At 30.7% G+C, this 22,587-nt stretch overlaps 1 protein-coding gene across 2 annotated transcripts in view; it reads left to right on the forward strand.

Annotated features, from left to right (window-relative positions):
• The window catches only part of NCAM2 (neural cell adhesion molecule 2), a 459,814-nt gene that overhangs the window by 411,171 nt on the left and 26,056 nt on the right, over window positions 1-22,587 (forward strand). The window contains exons 14-16 of one of the 2 annotated variants that reach the window (XM_081065130.1): window positions 1,976-2,097; window positions 9,725-9,905; window positions 16,069-16,251. In XM_081065130.1, the coding sequence (XP_080921256.1) occupies window positions 1,976-2,097; window positions 9,725-9,905; window positions 16,069-16,175 (410 nt within the window). In that variant the 3' untranslated portion in view covers window positions 16,176-16,251. Of the gene's footprint in view, window positions 1-1,975; window positions 2,098-9,724; window positions 9,906-16,068; window positions 16,252-22,587 lie in introns of those variants that run through there. The other variant, XM_081065129.1, reaches the window with a different exon arrangement.

Genomic DNA, 22,587 nt, shown 5'->3' on the forward strand with positions numbered 1-22,587 from the left:
GTTTGTTTTTTTTTCCTCTTTCCCTTTGAAATGATTAACACATCTAATCTCTTAGTGTATTTTTTTTTTTTATTGCAAACCTCTGCCCTATACAGTGTGTACTTGAGAGTCAGGACATTGTTTTGATTTTCAGTTTGTTTTCTTAAATAATCAATATGTATTTTAACTGCTTTTCAGGATTTTCCTGACGTTTAAATGAAATAACATATGTCAAGTACTTAATATATTGTGACTCTCCATTATTACTTTTTGATTATTAGTTATATTATTACTTTTGCATACACAGTATTTTGTCATAGAACCATCATAGAAACCATCATTATAATCAATTTCTCTGGTGCAATCTTTATTTCCTCTGAACTTCATTTTTCAAAGGAAGTAGCACTTATAAAGGAATCACAAATTTGGTATATTGTAAAGGTTAAATATAGATTTTTAAACTATATATTTTAAAATACTTGTTACCGATAATATAGTTTCTGCTTTATAATTAAATCAAAATACTATTGTTAAAATAATATTACAATATTAATAAATAAATTGATACAGCATGTGAATTTTAAAATTCAATTTAGAAATTATACTAATCTACCTGAGAAAACATCCATTTTACAGTATTTAAATTTTTCATAATCTCTTGTTAAACAGTTTTAAGAAATTACTGTACTAGTTTTACAGAAGTGTCAATTCATTTATCAAAAATGTGTTATGTTGCATATAGATCATGTCATATCATAATATCTGTATGCTAATTTAACTAGCTTTAATGAACAATCACTCTACCATTTATTTATTCACTTTGGTTCTGTGTGGCTGTCCCACAAAATGTTTTTTTTTTTTTTTTATTATTTACTTGCATGCCAACACCCCCAACTGTCAGATTTTTTTAATGACCTACCTTTTCTGAAATAAACTACTCACTTGCTTGAGGTGGTAAACGTCATACTAAAAATAAACATAACTTGCTGAGCAAAACCCCAGGTTCTCCAGATCTGAGGCATGAAATCCACTTCACTTTGTTCCTGCTAGTTAATCTGTCTTGGCATTCTTCTGAGTAGACCAGATGTTACAGATTTTGGAAACTTTGCAAACTAAAGCATGTCCTCTACTGGTTCCTTAGTATTACCATATCCATAGCCATAGCCATAGCCATAGCCATAGGGAATTGAAGGAAATGGGCAGAGGAAGACAGTGCATGTGCAGCACATTCCATCAGTGACACAGAAGCAGAAAACTCCCACTCCAAGTTGCCATGCAGTGATAACATCCTTCACATAAAAAAGCTCTTGCACTTTAGTGGGTCCCTGTGCATATTCAAAATAGTATAAGAATATTTGTTATAAATCATCTCCAAATGAAGAATAATGCCACAGGCAAGTATGTTCATGGAGCTAAGAAGCTGGAAGGGAAAAAAAAAGATACTATAACATGGGTCTATAGATTGGATACTACAAAATTTCTTTATTCAAAACTGTATCTAGTCTTTAAAAATGCTAATTAAGGCAGATAACTAATTGTGAAGCCGTTATCATTCCTGGCAGGGACATATTCCATATAGTTCTATGCCTTCATATGTTTATATCAATAAATATATACAAAATGTTTACAAACTAAATTTACATGAATAAAAGAAATAGGATTGCAGACTAATAATAAGGAAAATAAATTTCACACGTGTATAATGCCATACTATTCTCAGAGCATCGGCACATCAATATAAACAATATATTTGGTCCTGAGGTTTCACAGTTTTGGCATACTTCTAGACTTATGAATGATGCTGTTTCTTGAACAGGGAGAAACAGAGTCGGAGGTTATATCACAACAAAGGGCAAATAGCTAATGGTAACGCCAGGATAACATCATATATTTTGATTACACGACAGTGTTTTGTGGGTTTTTTTAAATTTAAATGCAGTTTTTCTAGGTATCTGAGGTGTGCGTGAATATCAAGAATGTTGTATCACATATTTAGGTGAACCAAGTCCTCCATCCATACATGGGCAGCCAAGCAGTGGGAAGAGCTTTAAACTCAGTATCACCAAACAGGACGATGGAGGGGCCCCTATTTTGGAATACATTGTGAAATACAGAAGTGTAAGTACCCCATTTATTGTTATTTTGTGCAAAATATTTTCAAATCACATTAATTTTCATGGTGTTCATAGATGTATTAGGAGTGTATGCATATTAAATAACTGATAAAACGATACTCATAGGAATTTAAATGATAATTTTCCATTGCTGAAATTCGTCATTATAAATTATAAAATGCACTTTTTTAGGGGGTGAAAATTAAGGATAAATCATCAAACAAGCCCCATGGTTTTCATCTTGTGATTTCTACATATTTCGTAGATGAGATACCATTTCCCCTGTTTTTCTGACATGTTTTTCCCTCCCATGTCTGTAATTAAACTCAGAAGGATTCATGGTTCAAAAATACAGGTAAATGGTAAGAATTTGTAGGGAACCTCAGTAAAATTCCATGGTGAACACTGAAATGCATTACTAGTTGTAAAAATATGTCTAATGTCTCTTTATGCCTAATTTCTACCTAAAGCTAAAAGCTATGCTTGATTTCTCCTTTCTTAAGAGTTGATGTTAGAAATACCACAAATGCTATATTGAGCTCAGCCAAATTCATTGATTACAATAGATGATAGCAAATATTTATTTCCTATTTTATATTTTCTTCATCTCTTTTTAGTGGCTTTTGTTAAAAAAGTATGTATATTTTAGGTATGCTGTGACGTTTTTTTCAGCTTTGTTACTATTTCTAGTTATCCAAAAGTAAATTCAGGAAATCACAAGAACCTGACTGCCCACAGCATGCATCTTCCTGGAAATTTTTAATACAAAATTCAAGAGATAGCATTATAAATTCACCAAAAAAACCATTAATATCATATTTGCAGAACGTGATAAGTAATTACTAGACATTGATTCATAAAATCAATGTAAACTGTGCACCTATTAAGAAGCACTTTTGTACTGCAGTTAACACAAAATATGACTAGAGAGGCTTAAACCAAGAATAATTTTTTTCTCTCACATTAAACAAATGCATGTTAGACAATCAGGACTAGGGGAATATCTTAGCAATATAATTCTGCATCCAAATGACTTTCCTTTATGTTCTTTCATTCTTAGGATGTTGGTCTTTGTTCTCATCTAGAATATTTTGTGTTCCTAAGATTCATAGTCAGAATGTGAAGAGAGCAGAATGAACAAAAGCAACAATGGCTTGTTTAAGCTGAATCTGTCCTTTTTTTCCACAGTACAGTACAGGTTTTCTAAAAACCTCACCTAACAGAATTAAATTATGTCTCATTAAATAGAATTATGTCTCATAACCACCATTAAATGAAAGGTGATTATACTGGGGAGTTAGGTCAGCTGAACAATGGAGTCTGCCTCAATAGTTAATGAAATTATTCTCCTAGTAACTGTCTTAGTTGGCTAGGTGTGCCATACTAAAATACCACAGACAAGGCGGCCGGTTAGCTCAGTTGGTTAGAGCGTGGTGCTAAAATACCACAGACTGGGTGACTTGAACAATAGAAATCTATTTTCTCACAGTTCTAGAGGATGAAATTCCAAGAACACAGTGCCAACAGTTTGGGTTTATCATAATGAAAATGATTAGTTGCATAATTCAAACAGAGCTCCTATATGTACTGTTAAGCTGCTAGCATTCTAACAGGGAACACCGTTAAAATAGAATTTTATGCTCCAATGACATGGTTTGTAAATGTAATTTCATAGCACCCTTTGTACTGTAAGGAAATCATTTCTCACTCTTGTAGACTTAAATAATACTTTTATAATTAATCAAACATAAAGTAATATTTAATTTTTTTATTTTTACATTTGAACGGGCAAACTGAATCTTACAGAATGTAGATGGGGAATAGATATCAGAATGTAAGATTTTGTAGTCTAAATACAGTATAGCACCATTGAGAACTCAATTAAAATCCGCCTATAGAGATTATATTGACCCCTCAACTACTCTCCCATATGGTATGCCTTCTGCTCCAACACAGTAAAATACTCTCCACTGTTTTCTTCTTCCCATCCGTTCTCTACCGCCTCCATCCTACAGTCATTCTCTGCAGATCCTACCGGAAATACCCTGGTTCAATATAAAGTTATATTAATGTGTCAAACTGTATATGTTTTGTAATCTAGGAACAGCAAAATTGAGGAAATGTAATACTTATATGAGTGTTGACCTATAGCAGACACTGAATTTATCTATTGAAACCTGCATTTAACCAGGAAAAGGGCAAGACTAATTATACCCTTATATGGAGGACTTCTTAAAGGCTGTGAATCTGGAAACACACACTATTCTGTGTTATTCTGCAGTAGATTGAGAACCTCACTTTGTTTGATCACCCCTTAAGAAGACAGAGTTTGTTAGAACAGTGCTATAGTATAAAAGGCAGAATTAGATGTGTGTAATGGACCCTTTGTGCAAATGTCTCTAACAATAATTCAGTAGGATTAAACCATGTGTTTGGAAAATAGAGACAAGCTTATTAATATCCTAATGTATACTGGAAAAATAAATTATTTTATCTACAGAACATTTTATCTTTGCCATGTATTATAGTGTCACCATAACTATATAATGTTAACAAGTAGTTTTTTACATGGTTTCTTAAATTTTTTCACTGGTTTCTCTCTAATTTGATAATAGTTATTGGATCATAACTAATGCGTGGTGTCAACACATTAAATAAGTTTCCTGCACTATAAAAGGCTAAAAGAAAATTAGTAGCTTGAAATCAATTGGGAAGAACTTACTCTCGCAACTAGTAACAGTACTCTAGCATATGATTCTACGTCTTACTTGACCTTCTTAAGCTATTTGGGCTCAGGGAGGTTGTATTCAATGGCAAGAGAAAAGAAAATGGGATTTTGAAAAGGGTTTTAAAATAATGAATAAGTAAAATTGAGTTTTTGTTGCTGAGTGAACTTCTTTTCTAGATCATTTAAGTGTGTAGATTGGACTCTATGTAATAAGCTATCAGTTTAAGTTTTGAAATGTTTTCAAACAATGAATAGCTATAGACATTAAAATGCCCTAGGCTATTTGATAATTCTTTCTTTGCCGCTCTTTAAGAAGATGAGTTTTATTCATCTTTTTATCAATATTATCAAATACACCATTTCTTCTCTGACTAAATCAATATATTAATGAATCAATGAATAAATAAGTTAATATAGTCCTATAAATTACTAGATACAAGAAATAATGACTACAATGGGGGGAAAAACTTGCACTGTGTAAATTTTTATATGTTGTGAGAAGACAAAAAATTCTGAATTGGAAAAGTAGACCTTTTTTTTTCCTAAAGAAGTATGTGGGTGATGGAGACTAGAAATAGATTAAGTAGAGCCCAGTTTACAAAAATGTACATGAAACAAAGGCAATTTGAATCAGCAATGATAATAGAAAAACAAAAAATATTAGAATTTGAAACTCCACTAAACCTCCATCTTTCCAAATTACAGTGGAAATTTGGAACATTATCCAAATTGCTAAATATTTTCCTCACAGTCAGAGTAGCAAACAGAGCTAAAGATGATTTGGAGGCCTTCTGTAAGGTCGTTTAGGTAGTGAATAGCTAAACCAGGCTACCAGGAAACCAGGAACCAGGAACTGCCTTAATTCCTAACACAAGAACCTTCACATTCATCTAGTAGTATGAGCTCACCTCATCCATTGTTCTCTCTTTTAATAATTATTCACTTTTTGTTTCAAATGACGTTGACCATACATTCCATAAGGCTTTGAAAAGAAAGTTCATGGGTTACTTACTTCTTTTTTCTTTTTTGCCCTAATTATGACTTTATTAGGTCAGGATTTAATGATGTTAAGAGTGATTTATGTTGTTTTTCTTCTTAAAAACAAATGAAATCTGTAGGTTAAATTAATATAGGCTTTTTCTCAATGCAAAGTTAAAAAGCTAGTTACCAGTAAATTCCTTTCTTTAGATTAACATCTGAAACTCTAATCAGTAAGGTAACAATATTATGAGTAAAAGCAGTCTAGGAGCCCTCTATAAATAAGAAAACCAAGACCCCTTCCATCTGTCCTCTACTCTATCCCTTTTCCAGATGATAGCAATTTTTCCCCCTATATGCTGATATTGTATTTTTAGGGAAAAACTACTGAGTACCCTTGACTGTCATATACATGGCCCTGCTATCTATTTTGTGACAGAAAGGATTGCTTAAGATAAGCCATATCAAAGCAAAATGACCATTTTTCTTTCAGAGGCTGCCCTTCAACATTTAATTGGCTTATTAATAATAGCCCTATTCAGCAAATCATCTCATTAAGATACCTAGGGGAACGTTTTTGCAACTAGATTATCTTAAATCGTTCCCCAGGCATTTAAATTCTGTAAATTAGGCACTCTGCAAATGCGTTATTGAGATTTTGATGTCTAGGGGAGTATTTAGTAACACCCACTTTAATTTTTTCCTATTCCCTAGGAATAGCAATTAGGAGATTAAAAAGCCTCCTTGTCTAATGTTGAATGGAAAATGAAATTGATTTAAATGGGGGAAATATTATAATTCCCTTTGGTTCCTTATGCCATCAGTCCAACTATCTAAAATGATGGAGGGGTTTTTAATTTATCATGCTAAGAGCTTCAACAAGTAAGAGTTCAATGACTGGTATTTTAAAAGAGAATATCTGCATGTCCTGTGCTTGTCAGGAAGTTTCACCGCAAATGCTCAATTCTCAGAAGTAGTATTTTTGGAAGATTACCTGAAGGACATGAAGTCTCTCCATTCCTCTGAAGAATAGATTGTATCCTGAGGTAATGCAGATCTCAGCTGTTGGTTTATTTCCTGGCTCTTTCATTCCCATCTCCACTAGATCCAAAGCAAATGCAACTCTGCATTTCCACAAAAATATTTACTCTCACTAAGAATTTCATAATTACATATAACTTATTGAATTGTTGGGGTGAGGGGGAAGGCTACAGGAGCAGTGCTCCACTATTTTGTGTAGCTCTTGTTCTTCCCTATCCTTTGGCTTCCTGCCTTCTTCCTCGTATATGTGTGTATCCACAGTATGCAACATACCAAATATTTATGTACTATGTGTACTTTATTCTGTGTATGTATTTATATGTGTGTGTATTTATACACACACACACACACACACACACACACACACACACGGGGGTGCCAAAAAATGTACACAAGTGGACACTGGTCAGTGTTACTCAACCAGTAGTTTGCCATAATCAGAAGTGTCTGGACGCTGATGGTAACCACTCTGAGCACCTTTTGTAATTGCAGAAGTTAAACATGACTTGTATTCATCTTTTGTATTGGTATATATTGAGTATTACAATTTTAATACCGTTTTCCTTTCTTAAAATATGTATACATTTTTGGCACCCTCTGTATACATACATACATATATATGATATCATATCATATATTATCTAAATCTACTTCTGGATGGAGATTTTTTTTAAGTTTTTTTTTTTGATCAAGATCTATGAAGTGTTTTTATACTTACTTAAAACAATAAGCCTATCATATCTGTCTTTACACCTCTCAGTGGCTGTGCACCTTTCTGGGTTTTCCATCATTGTATTTATTTTTGGTTCTAAACTTCTGTGAAGGAATCACACCTTTTTCTTAACTAGGTTTGGATGAGTGAAAAGAAGAATGGCTATGGAGTTTGTTTCCATCGGGGTGATATCACTTCCCTTGAGGAGACCTTCCTGGCCCTTGGACTCTATTGGGTCTCTCTGTTACATGCTCCCAAAGCACCTTCTGGTTTTTCAAAGAACTTATGTCTTTCTTCTGTGCTGGTTTATAAACTCCAAGATGAGGGTATTTCATATGGTTATTCACTATTGTGTTCACAGTTTTATAGCAGCCTCACTACCCTATAAAGAGCTGCATGAATAATTGATGAAGAACCTAATGAAGGATGGGAGTGTTAGGAAAATGGTGGCTATTTGGTACAACTGGCGTAAACATTTCAAAAGTGCACCTACTAGGTTCCTTTCTTAACTTCACTAATAATTTACAACTTAGACATATTACAAACCCTTTGTGCAGTTTTCCAATAGCTTTTTCAGTATACCTCATAGTACCTTAAATACCTTACAACAGTCCAGTCTAACAAATTAATATATTTATAAGTTTCAAAAAGCAGGGAAAATGCCTCTTGTTTGTATAACTTTAAGTACTTGTGCAAAACCCATGACTTCATTAGGAAGGTGGTATCTTCAGTTTTAGATGAAATAAGAGGCCAAGCAGTTTCCTTTGTAATAAAACTTTTATGTAACCAAAAATAATTAAATAAGAAAAGAGAATCAGAGTATGGTATCAAAGCTATGTCTTGTCTTCTTCTGAAGGATAGCTTATGTTTGTAGTACCATCAGTTTAATGCAATCATGAATTAACTTCCAGAATTTGATTTTAGAAAATCCTTAATTTTCACCGTAAATTCAGAAAACATCATTACTCTTTATCATCAAAAAATTACTATAAAATATTGGCTTAAACATAAGGTAATACTAGGCTGAACTCTGAGGTTTAAAAAGATCTAGCTAGCTATCTGGCTACCTACCTACCCACCTATCTCCATGACCAGGCTACAATTTATTTATAATTACACCTCTGGGAAATTGAGATTTGAAATTTTAGTGAAAATTATTATATACGTAACTCCAGAGAAAATATAATTTCATTTCCATATAGTTATTATGGAAATAGTTTATCCTTGAAAATAGCTGTTTTTGTTAAGTAATTATGATTCCCAAGGCCCTGTAATACCTTTTCCTCATTCTTCCCTCATGAAAACTGACAGAGGCAGCTGCTCCCATCATTTCTGCAATAGAAATGAGGGAAATAAAGCACAGACGTTAAGACTTACCTGTGTTTAAATGGTTAACATATGGCACAGCCAAATGTTCACATTGTTTAGGATAGTTTAACTCGTAAAATTATATCTACTTATTTTTCTTTGTTAATTGCAGTCAGTATTTTTCAAATTAAATGCAATTCCAATATATTGTTTAAGATATTTATTTTAGAAAAGATTCAGATAGAATTTAAGTGTTGAATGTTCATGGATAGGATATCATTTCTTATTTTCTTATGCTAAGTACCTCCATAACTGGTAATAATATTCCTGTATTTTGTTTCATTATGAGTCTAAAATATCATAGTGATAAAAAATGCTAGTGGTAATTTAAATCTATGAAACATATCCAAATTTTATTTGCAGGACACATGAATTTCCCCCCCTCAACCTCAAATAATAGTCACAGCAATTCTTTGAATGGATACATTAGGCTTTTTCTGTATGTCCTGTTTCATTTTTACTGTTCACATGATTATTAATAATCAACAAAGTGACCAAACAGCAAACTTATATATGTGAATATTTTTTAAAATCTTAATGGAGGTGAATTATCAATTACTGAATCATCAAAGATTAATTATGAAATCATCACTGTTTAGCAAATATAAAAAACATTTACATTTTTATAGAAATAGCTTAGAAATGACTTCACTGTTATAGCAACTTCATTTATCCCTGTGGATGAGAAAATATCCTTTCTTCATATTTTTAAAACCACCTATTACATCTGAAGATAAATTATTTTTTTAAATCACAACTTTAATATATGGATATTTACAAAAAATGTTTTTATTGCCTTTACAGAAGGATAAAGAAGACCAATGGCTAGAGAAAAAGGTGCAAGGAAATAAAGACCACATTATTTTGGAGCATCTACAGTGGACCATGGGGTATGAAGTTCAAATTACAGCTGCCAACAGATTGGGCTATTCAGAACCAACAGTCTATGAATTCAGCATGCCACCAAAGCCCAACATTATTAAAGGTAAGCAAAACTATATGCTTTCACAGGCTGAAAATAAACGTGGTATCATTCTTATAACCTCTCTGAATGGTTTCTTCATTTTGAAAACATAATTTTATAAGAACAAGCGTAAATTCTAGATTCCAGTAATGAATAACCTGTGTTACTCGAGATTTCTTAATTGCTCCTGCCATGGTGAATTGGTTAATTTATAAATACATTTGGATAACTTTACTGGTTAAAGTAGTGGGGAGAGGATAAGCAGAGGGCGAGGATGGAAGGTAAAAATGACCATTGAATAGCAATATGAGAACCTTCTGTTGAGACCAGAAACTTTGCAAAGAAGACAACTTCTCTTCCAAACACTTGGGGGTCGATCCTCCATTTCTGGGAAGATGTGGTCAAAAATAGTGACAAACCCATTCATTTCTGACCAAGCAAGTTGATTTTGCAAACATAAAATCGATTACACAGTGAGGCAGAAACAGCCACAGAGGTAAACCCAGAAAGAACTGTAATTAGAGTTCCAAGGGGACTCAACGTTGCAGGACATTGTGCATCTGTGTTCCCAGCACAGGGTGGATTCTACCTTTATTAAGTAACAGTGTTGATGTCATTCTGTGCTACTGCTATTATATAAGTCTACTGCAGGGATATGAAAATAATGTTCAGATACATGCCATAGAGGTAAAGATGAAAGAAGTTATCTTGATGCATAGTCATATTTAACTGTTAGTGAGTTGTCATCTTGAATATATTTTAACATTTATTGTTTTTTTAAAATATGATAGTTAATATTTTAATTTAATTTAATATTTACTAGTATTTTACAAATATTTATAATATATAATATATACATATATAATATATATATACACATATATATGTGTATACACATACATATATATATAATATAATATAATATATATATAATATATATATATGTGGAAAGAAATGAGAGCAGCATATTCATAATCATGGCCTAATTAAGTCATATTACAATAGAGTATCAATATTGTTAAGATTTTTGAGACTGGAAAAAATAAAATTTGCCAATTCAGTCATGCTATTTAACCCTCTTGTAATTTCAAATTGATATGAATCTCACTCTTATGATTTTGTTATATTGTACATCAGTTTTGTAAAATTGAAAGCAGATTTATACAATTAATCTTTCTATTAAAATATAATTACTATTTGTTATGTGGCTTCAAAGTACTTGATATTATGGCTTTGTATTGCTAATATTAATAAGTACTTCCAATTATAATTTGAAATTAGGAAGGTGGGGGCATCTAAAAATAACATGGATATCTTATAATGGCTTTTTTAAAAATTTACAAAGTAGCTCTGCATTTATTATCTCATTTTATTCTTGAATCGGAGTTGAACAACAAAGAGTTATCCTCATTTTACAGATATGATTTTGAGAGTTTAAAGGATTTATCCAAGGTCAGGTTACTTTTAAGTCATGACAAACCTAATCACCTTACAGGGTGGTACACCTAAATAAGAAGAATGGTTGAATGCACTATCAAGTTCATTGCCCCTAAGAGTTTCAAAAATCAATAACTGCCTCTAAAATTATAATGTATTATGTTTGTAGTAATTATCCTTTATACAGACATCTCGAGAATATGATATAAATATGATTCTAATCTGTCAGTATCTTCAAAGGAAGATTGCAACAGTGTACTACAGCCTCCTAAATCTTTAACTCATATTTAGAGGAAATAATTATTTGTATCAGGATAAAAAGAAAATAATGTTTTATGAAGGAGAAGGCAACATTCTAATAACATTTTATAGATAAAACACAAACTGTAAGAAAAATAAATATCAGGCAGGTTACTTTACTCCCAGAGTCCTTGCTGTTTTTATAGACAATTGTTATTAATAAAAACCAACAATAAGTAGTCACAAAAAGGTAAATAAGTGAATGAAAAATTATATATATATATATAAATATATATAGTGACAAAAAGTTAAATAAGTAAATGAAAAATTGTACATATATATACATATATATAATTATGTCTTCACCACCACCACCATAATATACACAAACACACACACACACACACACACACACACACACAAACATATATATCTTGACCACCGTGAATAATGCTGCAATGAACATAGGGGTACATATATGTTTACAGATACATATTTTCAGATATTTGGGGTAGGAATTCACAAGAGTGTTGCTGAGTCATATGATAATTATATTCTTAATTTTTTGAGGAACCTCCATACTGTTTTTCATAGTGGCTGTACCAAATTAGTATCTTATATGGAAGAAATCTCTGAGAGGAGGAAGAAGTCAATCCGTTTTAGGAACTGGGAAGAGCATGGCTAGAAAAGAACCTGGAGGTGTGTGAACAAAGATAAGGATAGAGAGGGACCTGCAACCCAGACGATCGAAGATATTTTGAAAACCATGTAAATATTTTTATAACAAATCCTAAAACCAATAAGAAATTATTTGCAGCAGGGAAGTGAATTAATAGATAGGCATTATAGACAGATTACTCTTGCTCATATGGGTAAAAGCAGGATATGGGTGAATAAGCATGCTTGAAAAAAATGATAGCAGTAGAAAAAGGAAACAATGACTACTTTCCAGACACATTGTAGATTCAGATTAACCCACTTGTGTAACAGATTGGATTCTATATATGTATCTATATATATATTAGATATATATATATATATTAGATATATATATTGGATTCTATATATGTATCATCAGTAGACATTGATGATATTTGAGTGTCTTGTTTGGAGAACTAGAATGTAATTGGCATCATTTCTCAGGATGAAGAATTTGGGATTTGGAGAATGAGGGTTAACATAAGATCAGTTAGGTATTTATTAAGTTTGAAATGTCAAATAGTAGTTAGATATGTGTGCATGGAGATGACAAATCCATGGTCTGGAAACGTATATTACGATGTTGTCAACTTTACCAGGTGAATGATATTTGAAGCTGGGGGTAAGGACAAAACCACACAAAAAGTTAAAGCCTAAGCTCTATGAAAAGGAGTTGATGACTGCAATACTCACAGATGCTTCCCCCGGTACTTTGAAGGGTGATTGGCACAGCACAGATGTTCAAGGAGTGCTTCTTGAGTTCCCGAAGTGCAGAGGGTTCTTCAGAACTGTGTCCTAAGAAACTGTCATATCATACAGGAAGAGAAAACCACATCACCACCACCCCTCCAGTGAGACTAAGATATAGAGTTCTTGGAAAAACACAAACTTTAGCATTTGGGAAGTTAAGAGAAAGTCACATTTCAAGACAGAGAGGTAGAAATCGCATTTGACACTTCAAATGCAGCTGAGAGATCAATGAAACTTAATCAAAAAAGATGTGAAGTGTCCTTATTACACCCAGCTTTACTGAAGTGGTTGGGAGAGAAATTAAGGAGGAATGAATGGGCTCAAGAATGTATGTGAAGTTAGGAGGTTTAGACTCCGTGTTTCTTTAATGCTTTCAAGAAGCCTTGCTATGAAGGTGAGCAGAGGAAAAAAAAAAAACTTTCAATGTTATAAAGGACTTTTATGATGAAAAAGTTTAGAACATGTCTCACAGCTAAGACACAGTAAAACAGCGAAGGGGAAGGCAGACATACAGAAATAAAGGCAAAGCTATCTGAGAAGGTAGGAGACAGAATTTTTCCCCTCTAAACTGTGCAGCTGATACAAAGCCAGAGCAGCTTACTGGGAATGGGAAATATATATATATAAAGTATTTATTGTATCTATAAAAATGTCGTAGCCTAATGTCAAATTTACCCTACTGAATCCACTGACTACTTAGTCCTCATGGGAAGGCACATCAAAGACTTGCCCTTATAGTCCAAGAATTGTTTGATTTAGCTCTAGAAGGTTTATTGGGACCAAGCTTAAAGGCTATGATGGATGATGGTGAATTGGGGAGCCTATAAAGCCACAATACTCTATGGAATTAAAAATATGTATTGGCAAAATAAGAAAAAATGATCTTTATATGATTTCATCTTAATTACTCTTATGCAGTTTCTTAGTCCATTTTTAAATATATATGACCAATTGAAACATATCTAAAATAATTTATAGCAAAAGAGCAGATATTGTCTTTTTATTGAATTTGAGAAGATACAGATTTTAAAAGTTAATTTACTGTGTTTTTTCTGTTTATTTTTTGTTTTGTTTTGTTTGTATGCCATGCATCATAGACTGTTCAAGTAAAGTTTATAGACTTTTGAATTAAAAAAAAATTACTTATGTGCATTCAGGTATATTTAACTTTTTGTAAGCAATAGGACAAATCTAGAGGACATTTATTTGTTGGACTGAAGAACTATTTTTTTTAAAACATGTTCATCTTCCTTTCATATATTCTATTGATAATGTGACTTTTCTATATCTGTATCTCAGTGGATATTATATTTCTCCATTAATATATGATTCTGATTTTAAAAGTTTTGTGATTAATATTTTCTCATTTTAACTAAAGATATATTTATTGTGAAAGATGTGTTTCTTGATATTCTTAGAAATAGAGAGTGCAAATTCATGATCATGTTCCCTTTAGGAAAGTTCAACAGCTTAATTCAATCTCATTTTATTTTAGAAACAATGAGACTATAAGATAGTTATGACTAATTCTTATTAAAATGATTAAAAAGTATAGAACTAGAAGCTGTTAAAATGGCACTTATTGATTTGTTCTCTATTTTAATGACTAAAAATACTACTAACTTGGTGGATTGAATATACTCTAATGTTTCAAAAAGTCCTTGTAAATAAATTTAGTTTGAAAAACATTTTTCACCATTTCTTTTGACTTACAACACATTTAATATTGTTTGTTTTAACCAAAGAAAAACGTTAGTATCTTTTAGTAATTGCTTACTTTATCTTCTCTTGTTACTATGAATGGAAGATATATCAAATTTAACATTGACTATCAATATAATTTAGTGACAAGTAAGTCCATTCATGCATTCTTAAGATCCGATGGGAAAATAATTGTATCAGGTGAAATCAAGCATGTAACACATCCATGAGAGTTCTTCTAATTTAACAAGCTGACAAAAAACGATGTAAATTACCACCAATGAGTAAATTGCTAAATTTTTTCAGTTAATTTGTATTTTCAGGGGCTTTAATGAAATGTAGAATAAAATGATGCTGATGACATTCACTCTAGTTCCAAGCAACACTAGATAACCTTTCACCTCTAATAATTTTACATGAATAATTCCACATGAACAGAAAACACAACATTCAAGTGGATGACTAACACTAAAATGTTTTCTTAAGGTTAAGTTTATTTATCTTTTTTAGAATATAAACTAGAGAAATTCTAAAACAATGGTGAAATTTAAATTCAGTTATTTGTGGAAAACTTCATTTTCAATATATGGGAAATCTCAGTCAACTCTGAATGTAAATACTGAATGCAAAACAATGTTTCTTTGCTTTAGCACGTAATGAAAACAGTGAGTCTATAAATTATTTTCGTGATTTTTGTTCTCAAAATTATTTTCAATGAGGATCAATGACTTATGTCCAAACTGGGCTTCTGTTAATTGAATTAATGCTCCTTTCTTCTCTTCTAAGTTAAAAATTTTCATTGTGTGAATATATAAGTTTCACTTATATTTGTTGGTAGTGTATTCATCATTAAAAATATACCTACTTTATTAAATATGTCTTCTAAGGAATTATAGTAGAAAAAAAAAAACGACTATCAGTAAACATGGCAAAATATGATGAGCTCATATTTAAAGTACAGTTTGAATTGGCCAGTAGCACAGTGGAATGATTGGTGACTTTTCTCCTATACGTTATACATTCATTATAGAATAGTTAAGATGTTCACATTTGAACAATCAATGGTAGGACCAATGCCTGAGTTACATGAAATAAACATTATTAACGCTGAGCCTCAGTTATGTTTTTAATATGTTGCAATTGTTTAGAAATGTTTTAGACACATTTTTGTCATTCTTTGTCTTTTATTAAAATAATTGGTAATGGTTTGTGTAAATCTTGAATTAATTATTTTCTCTTTTTTTTCTTTCCTACTGTCACTTTTTTCTTTTCCTTTATTTTCATATTTTAACTCTGCTCTTTTTTCCTTAATTATTTTATTCTTATTCTATTTTCAAAAACAATTTTCATCATCCAGATAAATGCTGTGAAGCGAATAAAGGTGAAAATGGAAGCCAGTCATGGCAGCTGAATGCTGCTGGGTTTTCTTTCATTATAGCCATAAGTTTGTCTTGCATGTTTTAATGTTATTGTTGTATCATAACATATTTCTTTTTATGCCCTGCACATTTATAAGGCTAATCTGAAATTATAATTAAATATTTTATAAGGTCCAACTAATCATGCATGTACCCATAAACAATTAGCCTATTTTCCCTTTTCCCTTATTGTCAACCTATAAAGTAGATAATTTTTCAGAAAACCACTGAAAGGAGTTGAATCAGTATCATTTCTTCTTTGGTACCAGTTCACTGCATAACCTGCTTCATTCTAAGTTTTCCTTTAATTTCTAAATTTGACGTTGTGGCCGTGTTACTTTACTTGGAATTTAAGCATTTAGTCAATCTAATCTTTTTTCATTTGTTATTTTGCAAATATAACTCAATATCTATGGCCATACTTTGTATAAATAGCAATTTTATCATGTACAGTTGTGGATCTTTCATATTGTCACACTTTTAAAAGTAAGTTTCCACTTAAATAATTTTATAATATTTCATGGTATTTACCATTTATATAAAACATAGACCCGATATTTCTATTACATTACTTGTGTATCCTTATTGTGTTGCCTATTTTCCTTTTATTGATCTTAAATTGATAAGGAATAGAAGTGAAACAGTTTCTTCTTTTAAATTTGAACATTAATGAAAAAAATCAAGACTTTCTTTTCATTAAGTGAAAATATCTCTATATAATTGTCCCACAGTAAATGATTAAATTTGAATATATTTTTAAAAGTTGCACCCTGTTCACTGAACTTGTGTTGTGTTTTAAGCTGGCATCAAGTATTCATGTTCTAATAACATAAATATTTATTATAATTTCTTGGCCACCTAAGAGTTGTTATTTTGCAAGGATCAGAAAGAGAAGTAAATATTTTAGGAAAGCTTTTATAGGAATCTGGGTTTGAGAGAGAAACATGACATGATTTTCACTTTTTCATTTTCATTCATTATAAAATAAGGAAAAGGTGTTTTGTGTTTTTCACTCCCACCTACACCCTGGCAAGTGATTCTCATGACTATTCAGTACAATTAGGAAACAATCATATGTATATATAGTCATAAGAATGACCTTAATTTATATGGTAAATCAAATTACTGGATTTGGACTTTGAGGTTCATTCATCACAAACTATTTTGTTGCATGAAAGCATTCTCTGTTTCTCTTTAGAGAATACCTACAGATCCTATAATGTAAGGTTTGAAGCTAGATAAACTTGTCTTTAATAGTCTGTTTTCTTTAATTTATGTCTTCTAAATTCTTTGCTGTTCACTGCTGCCCTTCTTTGTTCTGACGCAGCAACAGAGCTATAGAATGTACAAGTGACCCATCCACAGATTAAACACACTTTTACTTCTCCCATGTTGAGACAAAGGGATTTCCCAATTCATGAATTATGGGAATCTAACCTATTTATCAGCAATATGCTGTTTTTAAAACGACCATAGTCAACGGGCTTTTATTAAATAATTAGTTATAAATCATATTATAGTCCACGATGACTCAGTTTGAATAAGATATGTAGATATGTTGAATACTAATCTACAGAAAGTGGTTGGGGAAATAAAGGAGTTCCAATAACATTTCCAGGAACAATCTTTTTCATTCATTATAACTTGACTGGGTCTTTCCTATAAGTTATAAATATTCCACAAGAAAATCGTATAGAAATGATCTTGACTTAGTATATGATTACAAAATACTTTTGTGAAGAACATGTAATATATCTTTATAAGATAACAGAGTTGATTTTTTTTGACATTTTATATTCTATAAGTCAAAGTCACCAACTGTGATATGAAGAACACTCAAAGCTAGGTATGCATGACACTTTGACATTTTGACAGTTCAGAAAAGAAACTCAAGTTAAAATTTTATCTCAGTTGAATTATTTCCATTGTAATACATTGTTCATTTAACATCTCAGTATGGATTAAGTGTTAATCCTGAAATTAATAAGCCATCATTTGGCCAAATTTTATTCTTAGATGGATACTGATTTTACAGCTCTAGGTTATGCAAATATTCTTTAAAAATATTCTCAGACATCTTAAAATAATAGGTTCTGTGCTTTGCCTTACTTCTATAAAAAAATTGAAAACCCCAAAACTGTAAACAAGGCAGCTATTGCGTTTCAAGAAATGAGACCTTAGAACTTGTAAACTATCTTCTTTGATTATAAAAAAAAAATCTTAATAATATGTGTTACTGAGTTATCTTTTTCATACCTGAACTTTATTTTTGTCATATGCATCCATAAAATCTAACTGACAGTTTTTGTCAAATTAATATATGTCTACAGGTCTACGTAAATGTGATTGTTGGTAAGCAAGACATAAAATTCAACTTACTTTAAGTCTCTCTGTAGTATCATCCAATGATTTTATTTTCATCCAATTGAATTTTAAATAAAATTTTGCATTGGAAATGTATAAATATAAACGTATATGTAAGGTGAGTTATGTGTTAATCACTAAATATAATCAGAAATATGTGCATTTGTCTATTATGTGTATATCATATCTTTAATTGTTAAACCATTTCAAAAGTTTGTTTTATTATTATACCTGTTACAAAACTAGGTTGATGTCTTATGAGTGATTACCATTATCTATATGTGGAGTATCAGGATACATTTTTTATGTAAACCTGAATATTTCCTTTTAATCTTTCCAACTCTTTCCATGTGTGTCTTTTCTCCCATTTATTGTTCAATCTCACTGGTCTCTCTACCCTAATCTGAACTCAATAATTACTTTACAAATAATTATGAGGCCCACCAGTATCATGTTTCAGATATGCTAACAGAATATACCTAGGAGGTAGCAATAAATTCTTCTTTCCTATGCTAATTTTCTTACATGGGGAAATTTTAAGGAAATTGCTATTTTTGATCCTCTCCTACTACTGTTGTTCACTGACAATAAGTACATTGTATGAACTCTACATTCATATTCTTTCCAAAAACATTATGCAATTGCACATACCGGGGGTGCCAAAAAAAGTTATAGAAGTGGACACTTTGGTCCGTGTTGCTCAAGCAGTAGTTTGCCATAATCAGAAGTGTCTGGACACTGATGGTAACAACCTGAGCACCTCTTGTAATTGCAGAAGTCAAACATGACTTGTATTCATCTTTTTTTATTGGTATATATTCAGTTTACAATTTTAATAGTTTTCTTCTTTCTTAAAATGTGTATATATATTTTTTGGCACCCTCTGTATATACATTCATACTAGTAGACATGGACAAGATTGAAATTTTTAATTGCTTGTTTTATTTTTCTTAAAATGTGTTTGCTTTTTTATTTAACTTAAAGTATCTTGTGTTTAATGTTTTTAAATGTATAAATATATATAAATATAGATTCTAGAAATTGGATTCACATTACATATATATATATAACTTCAGCTATGTATATGTGTGTGTGTATATAAAACACGTAATTGCTCAAATAATTTCATTGCAAATTTCACTTTTTTAATATTCAGTTCTTTTAAAAAAACAATTAAAATTATAAGTATTCAAGTAGTTCAGGGGCTATACAATTTGGGTCCATTTGGAAACCATCATAATTTAATTCAAATATTTCCTATATAAAATTGCCCATTTATTGTATTTCAGTTAAAACTAAAATAAGCAAAATTCACAATATTTTTAAGTTTGGATTGTTGGATTAATGATTATTCATTTTTATTCAACAATTTATAGTGTCACGACAGAATTAAGCCATGTACGTTTGGATCCCCCCGAATTCCATCAGATACATGAAGGTTTTTTTTTTATTATTATTTATTAGTATGGTATACGTACACTAAGAACGGAGAAATAGAATTTAAAATTAAAAATGATTTTAGTGTTTCAAGATGGATATTTATATCACTAATACAATAACTCAGTATGTTTTGGTCTAGATTTCAATAATAGCTGATATTATGTATAATATTTTCAGTCTATAGTAGTTAGTAAAAATCTGTAGTCGTATAAAGAAAATTTCAACCTCTGGTTTTGGATTTATCAGCAAATTTAAGAGCTTAAAATAATCTAAATTAAGTATTATAATTTATAATCTTCTTTAGTCCTTACCAATTGTGTGACTACACTTGAATAAAGGTATAGGATCATTAAATTTGTACCTAAATGTATCATTTTATGCATTTTATTATGGTTTAAATCTCTGGTTCTTTCATTCTCCTTCCATTTTTCTTTTTCTTTCTAATATCGCCAACCTGTCCCTTCCTTTCTCTGTTTTCTGGCCATGAATAAATAGGATGAATTTTTCTATTTATTTTCAGTTAACCAAGGATAAATTTTAAAATCCCTGTATTTGTGGTATAGATGTATGTCATAAAAACCTTTACCAAGGCTGATGTGTTGAATGGGTGGCTCAAATTTATATATTTCAAATAATTGGAGATACAAATATTCTACAAATAGTCTTTGAACTTATTTTAATATAAATTGAAACTTCCAAATTAGCTATGTGATTTAAAATAAAGAGTATTATTTAATAACTATTAATATTTAATTGTTAATACTGATTAGAATTCAGGTATTATCAGAGTAAGTTTTAGGTCTTAATTAAAGAAAAATGTTTTTCTAACATCTTATTAACATGTCCTCTTCTAAATTACCATCTAAATTGGAGTAATATTCTAGGGTTCACATTTTTAATTTTTAAATATAAAGTTGTAGTATTCTCTCTTTTCAGTTTATTATACTTAAGAAGTTGATATAAAATATCAAGATTATAAAAGTATGTAAGTAACATGTCAATTTTTGTGTTAGGCAAATGATTTGGTAACTTTAATTGAATTTCTCTGAAATAAAACAGAGATGTGAGTTTAATATCAATGCTTTATTTTCCAAATATTATACCTTTCATTTTGTTATCTAAGATTATGAACCAGAGAAAGAATTCTGGTAGTATTCTCCCCTCCCAAGTGGTTATTAACTATTTTCAAAGCCTAAAATATCTGTTCCTAAATGTTACCAAAAGAGTGTTCTGTTACGTCAGTTTTAGCTACAATTATGTAAAATTGAAATTTAAAAAAGAAAAAAGCCAAGGAAAACACATAACATATATATTCAAGAGTTCTGTTAGTATGTCTGAGATTACCAGAACTGTAACTGGTGTCCTTATGTCTTTGTTGATATCTTTATTTTACCTACTTTTTAAAGACCTGTTCATTCAAGTGGAACTAAATTTTATAGTAAATGTGAACTAATCTAATGTTGGTTGTATTAAGCTTAGGTATATTGCAAAATTTCTTAATTTGTGTATGTTCAATTTACATTCAGTAATTCCATTTTAAGTGATAAAAGTATAAAGTTACACACTGCAAGCATTGCATAATATTAATAAGTAGCATCATTTAAAAAAATCTGAAAAATTCTATGGATGTACTAAATAGTCACTATGAAATAGATCTTCCAGCTAATCTTTTTTTTTTCTAAAAGCAAGCAATTAAAAATTATTGTTTTATATAACATCCACAATTCATGAACTTCTTTCAAGAATATTTTATCTCACATCTTACATTGATTTTATGTATAACATTTCTGTTTTAAAGTGAATATTTCTGATTATTTTAATTGCATTTGTTTTCATCATAGTTTGCTTGAAAAAAATGTATGTTATAAACTTATTGTGTTCAATATCATCTATTATTTAAAAACCCCAGCGTAATATTCAGCACTATGTGTAATCCTATGCATGAGTTTCATAGTATATTAAATGTCATTTTATTTTCTGTATTTCTGTGTCTCCATTGTTGTGATAAAGAAAACTGAGGAAAACTTTGTCATATGTGTTTTCTTTATTACTGGTATAAACCTTTTCTGTCTTTGTGTGTGTTTCATTTCTAACGTGGTCAAATCCTGTATTTCAATGTAATAAATGCATAATTACTGAGTGATTTCTCTCTTCGATGAAATAACAGATCATCAGCAGACTCATATTGTAAAAATAATTTAGAAACAATAACAAATACTGTTACTTCCACAGTAACCTAGTTCTAGGGTCTACTTAGAAATTTTATTACTAGTGGGAGCCCAAAATAGTTAGATGATAACAATAAAACGCTTGGATACAGCTAATAAGGTCCATAATGTAAGGGTTGTTGAGTAGTCTTCATTGCCAGGCAAGTGTTTTAAAAGCAGATATAAATGCTTAGAGTGATTTTTCTCCAATTACTTGTTTAATATAGTATTGTAACTAAGTTTCAGCACCATGAGAATAAAGTTGTAGAAAATCATTAAGTTTCTTCGCTTATCCACAGCCAAGGTATGAAGCAAAAATTACTTTGGTAGTTTGCAAATAATAACAAAAATACAAAAGAGAGTACATTTTATTTTTTAACATGTACTGTATCACACACTATGGAGAATGGGTTAAGTGAAATAGTCACTCTTCATAAAATCCCTCTG

This window comes from Rhinolophus hipposideros (assembly GCF_964194185.1).
Source record: "Rhinolophus hipposideros genome assembly, chromosome: 2".
Classification (NCBI taxonomy): Eukaryota; Metazoa; Chordata; class Mammalia; order Chiroptera; family Rhinolophidae; genus Rhinolophus; species Rhinolophus hipposideros.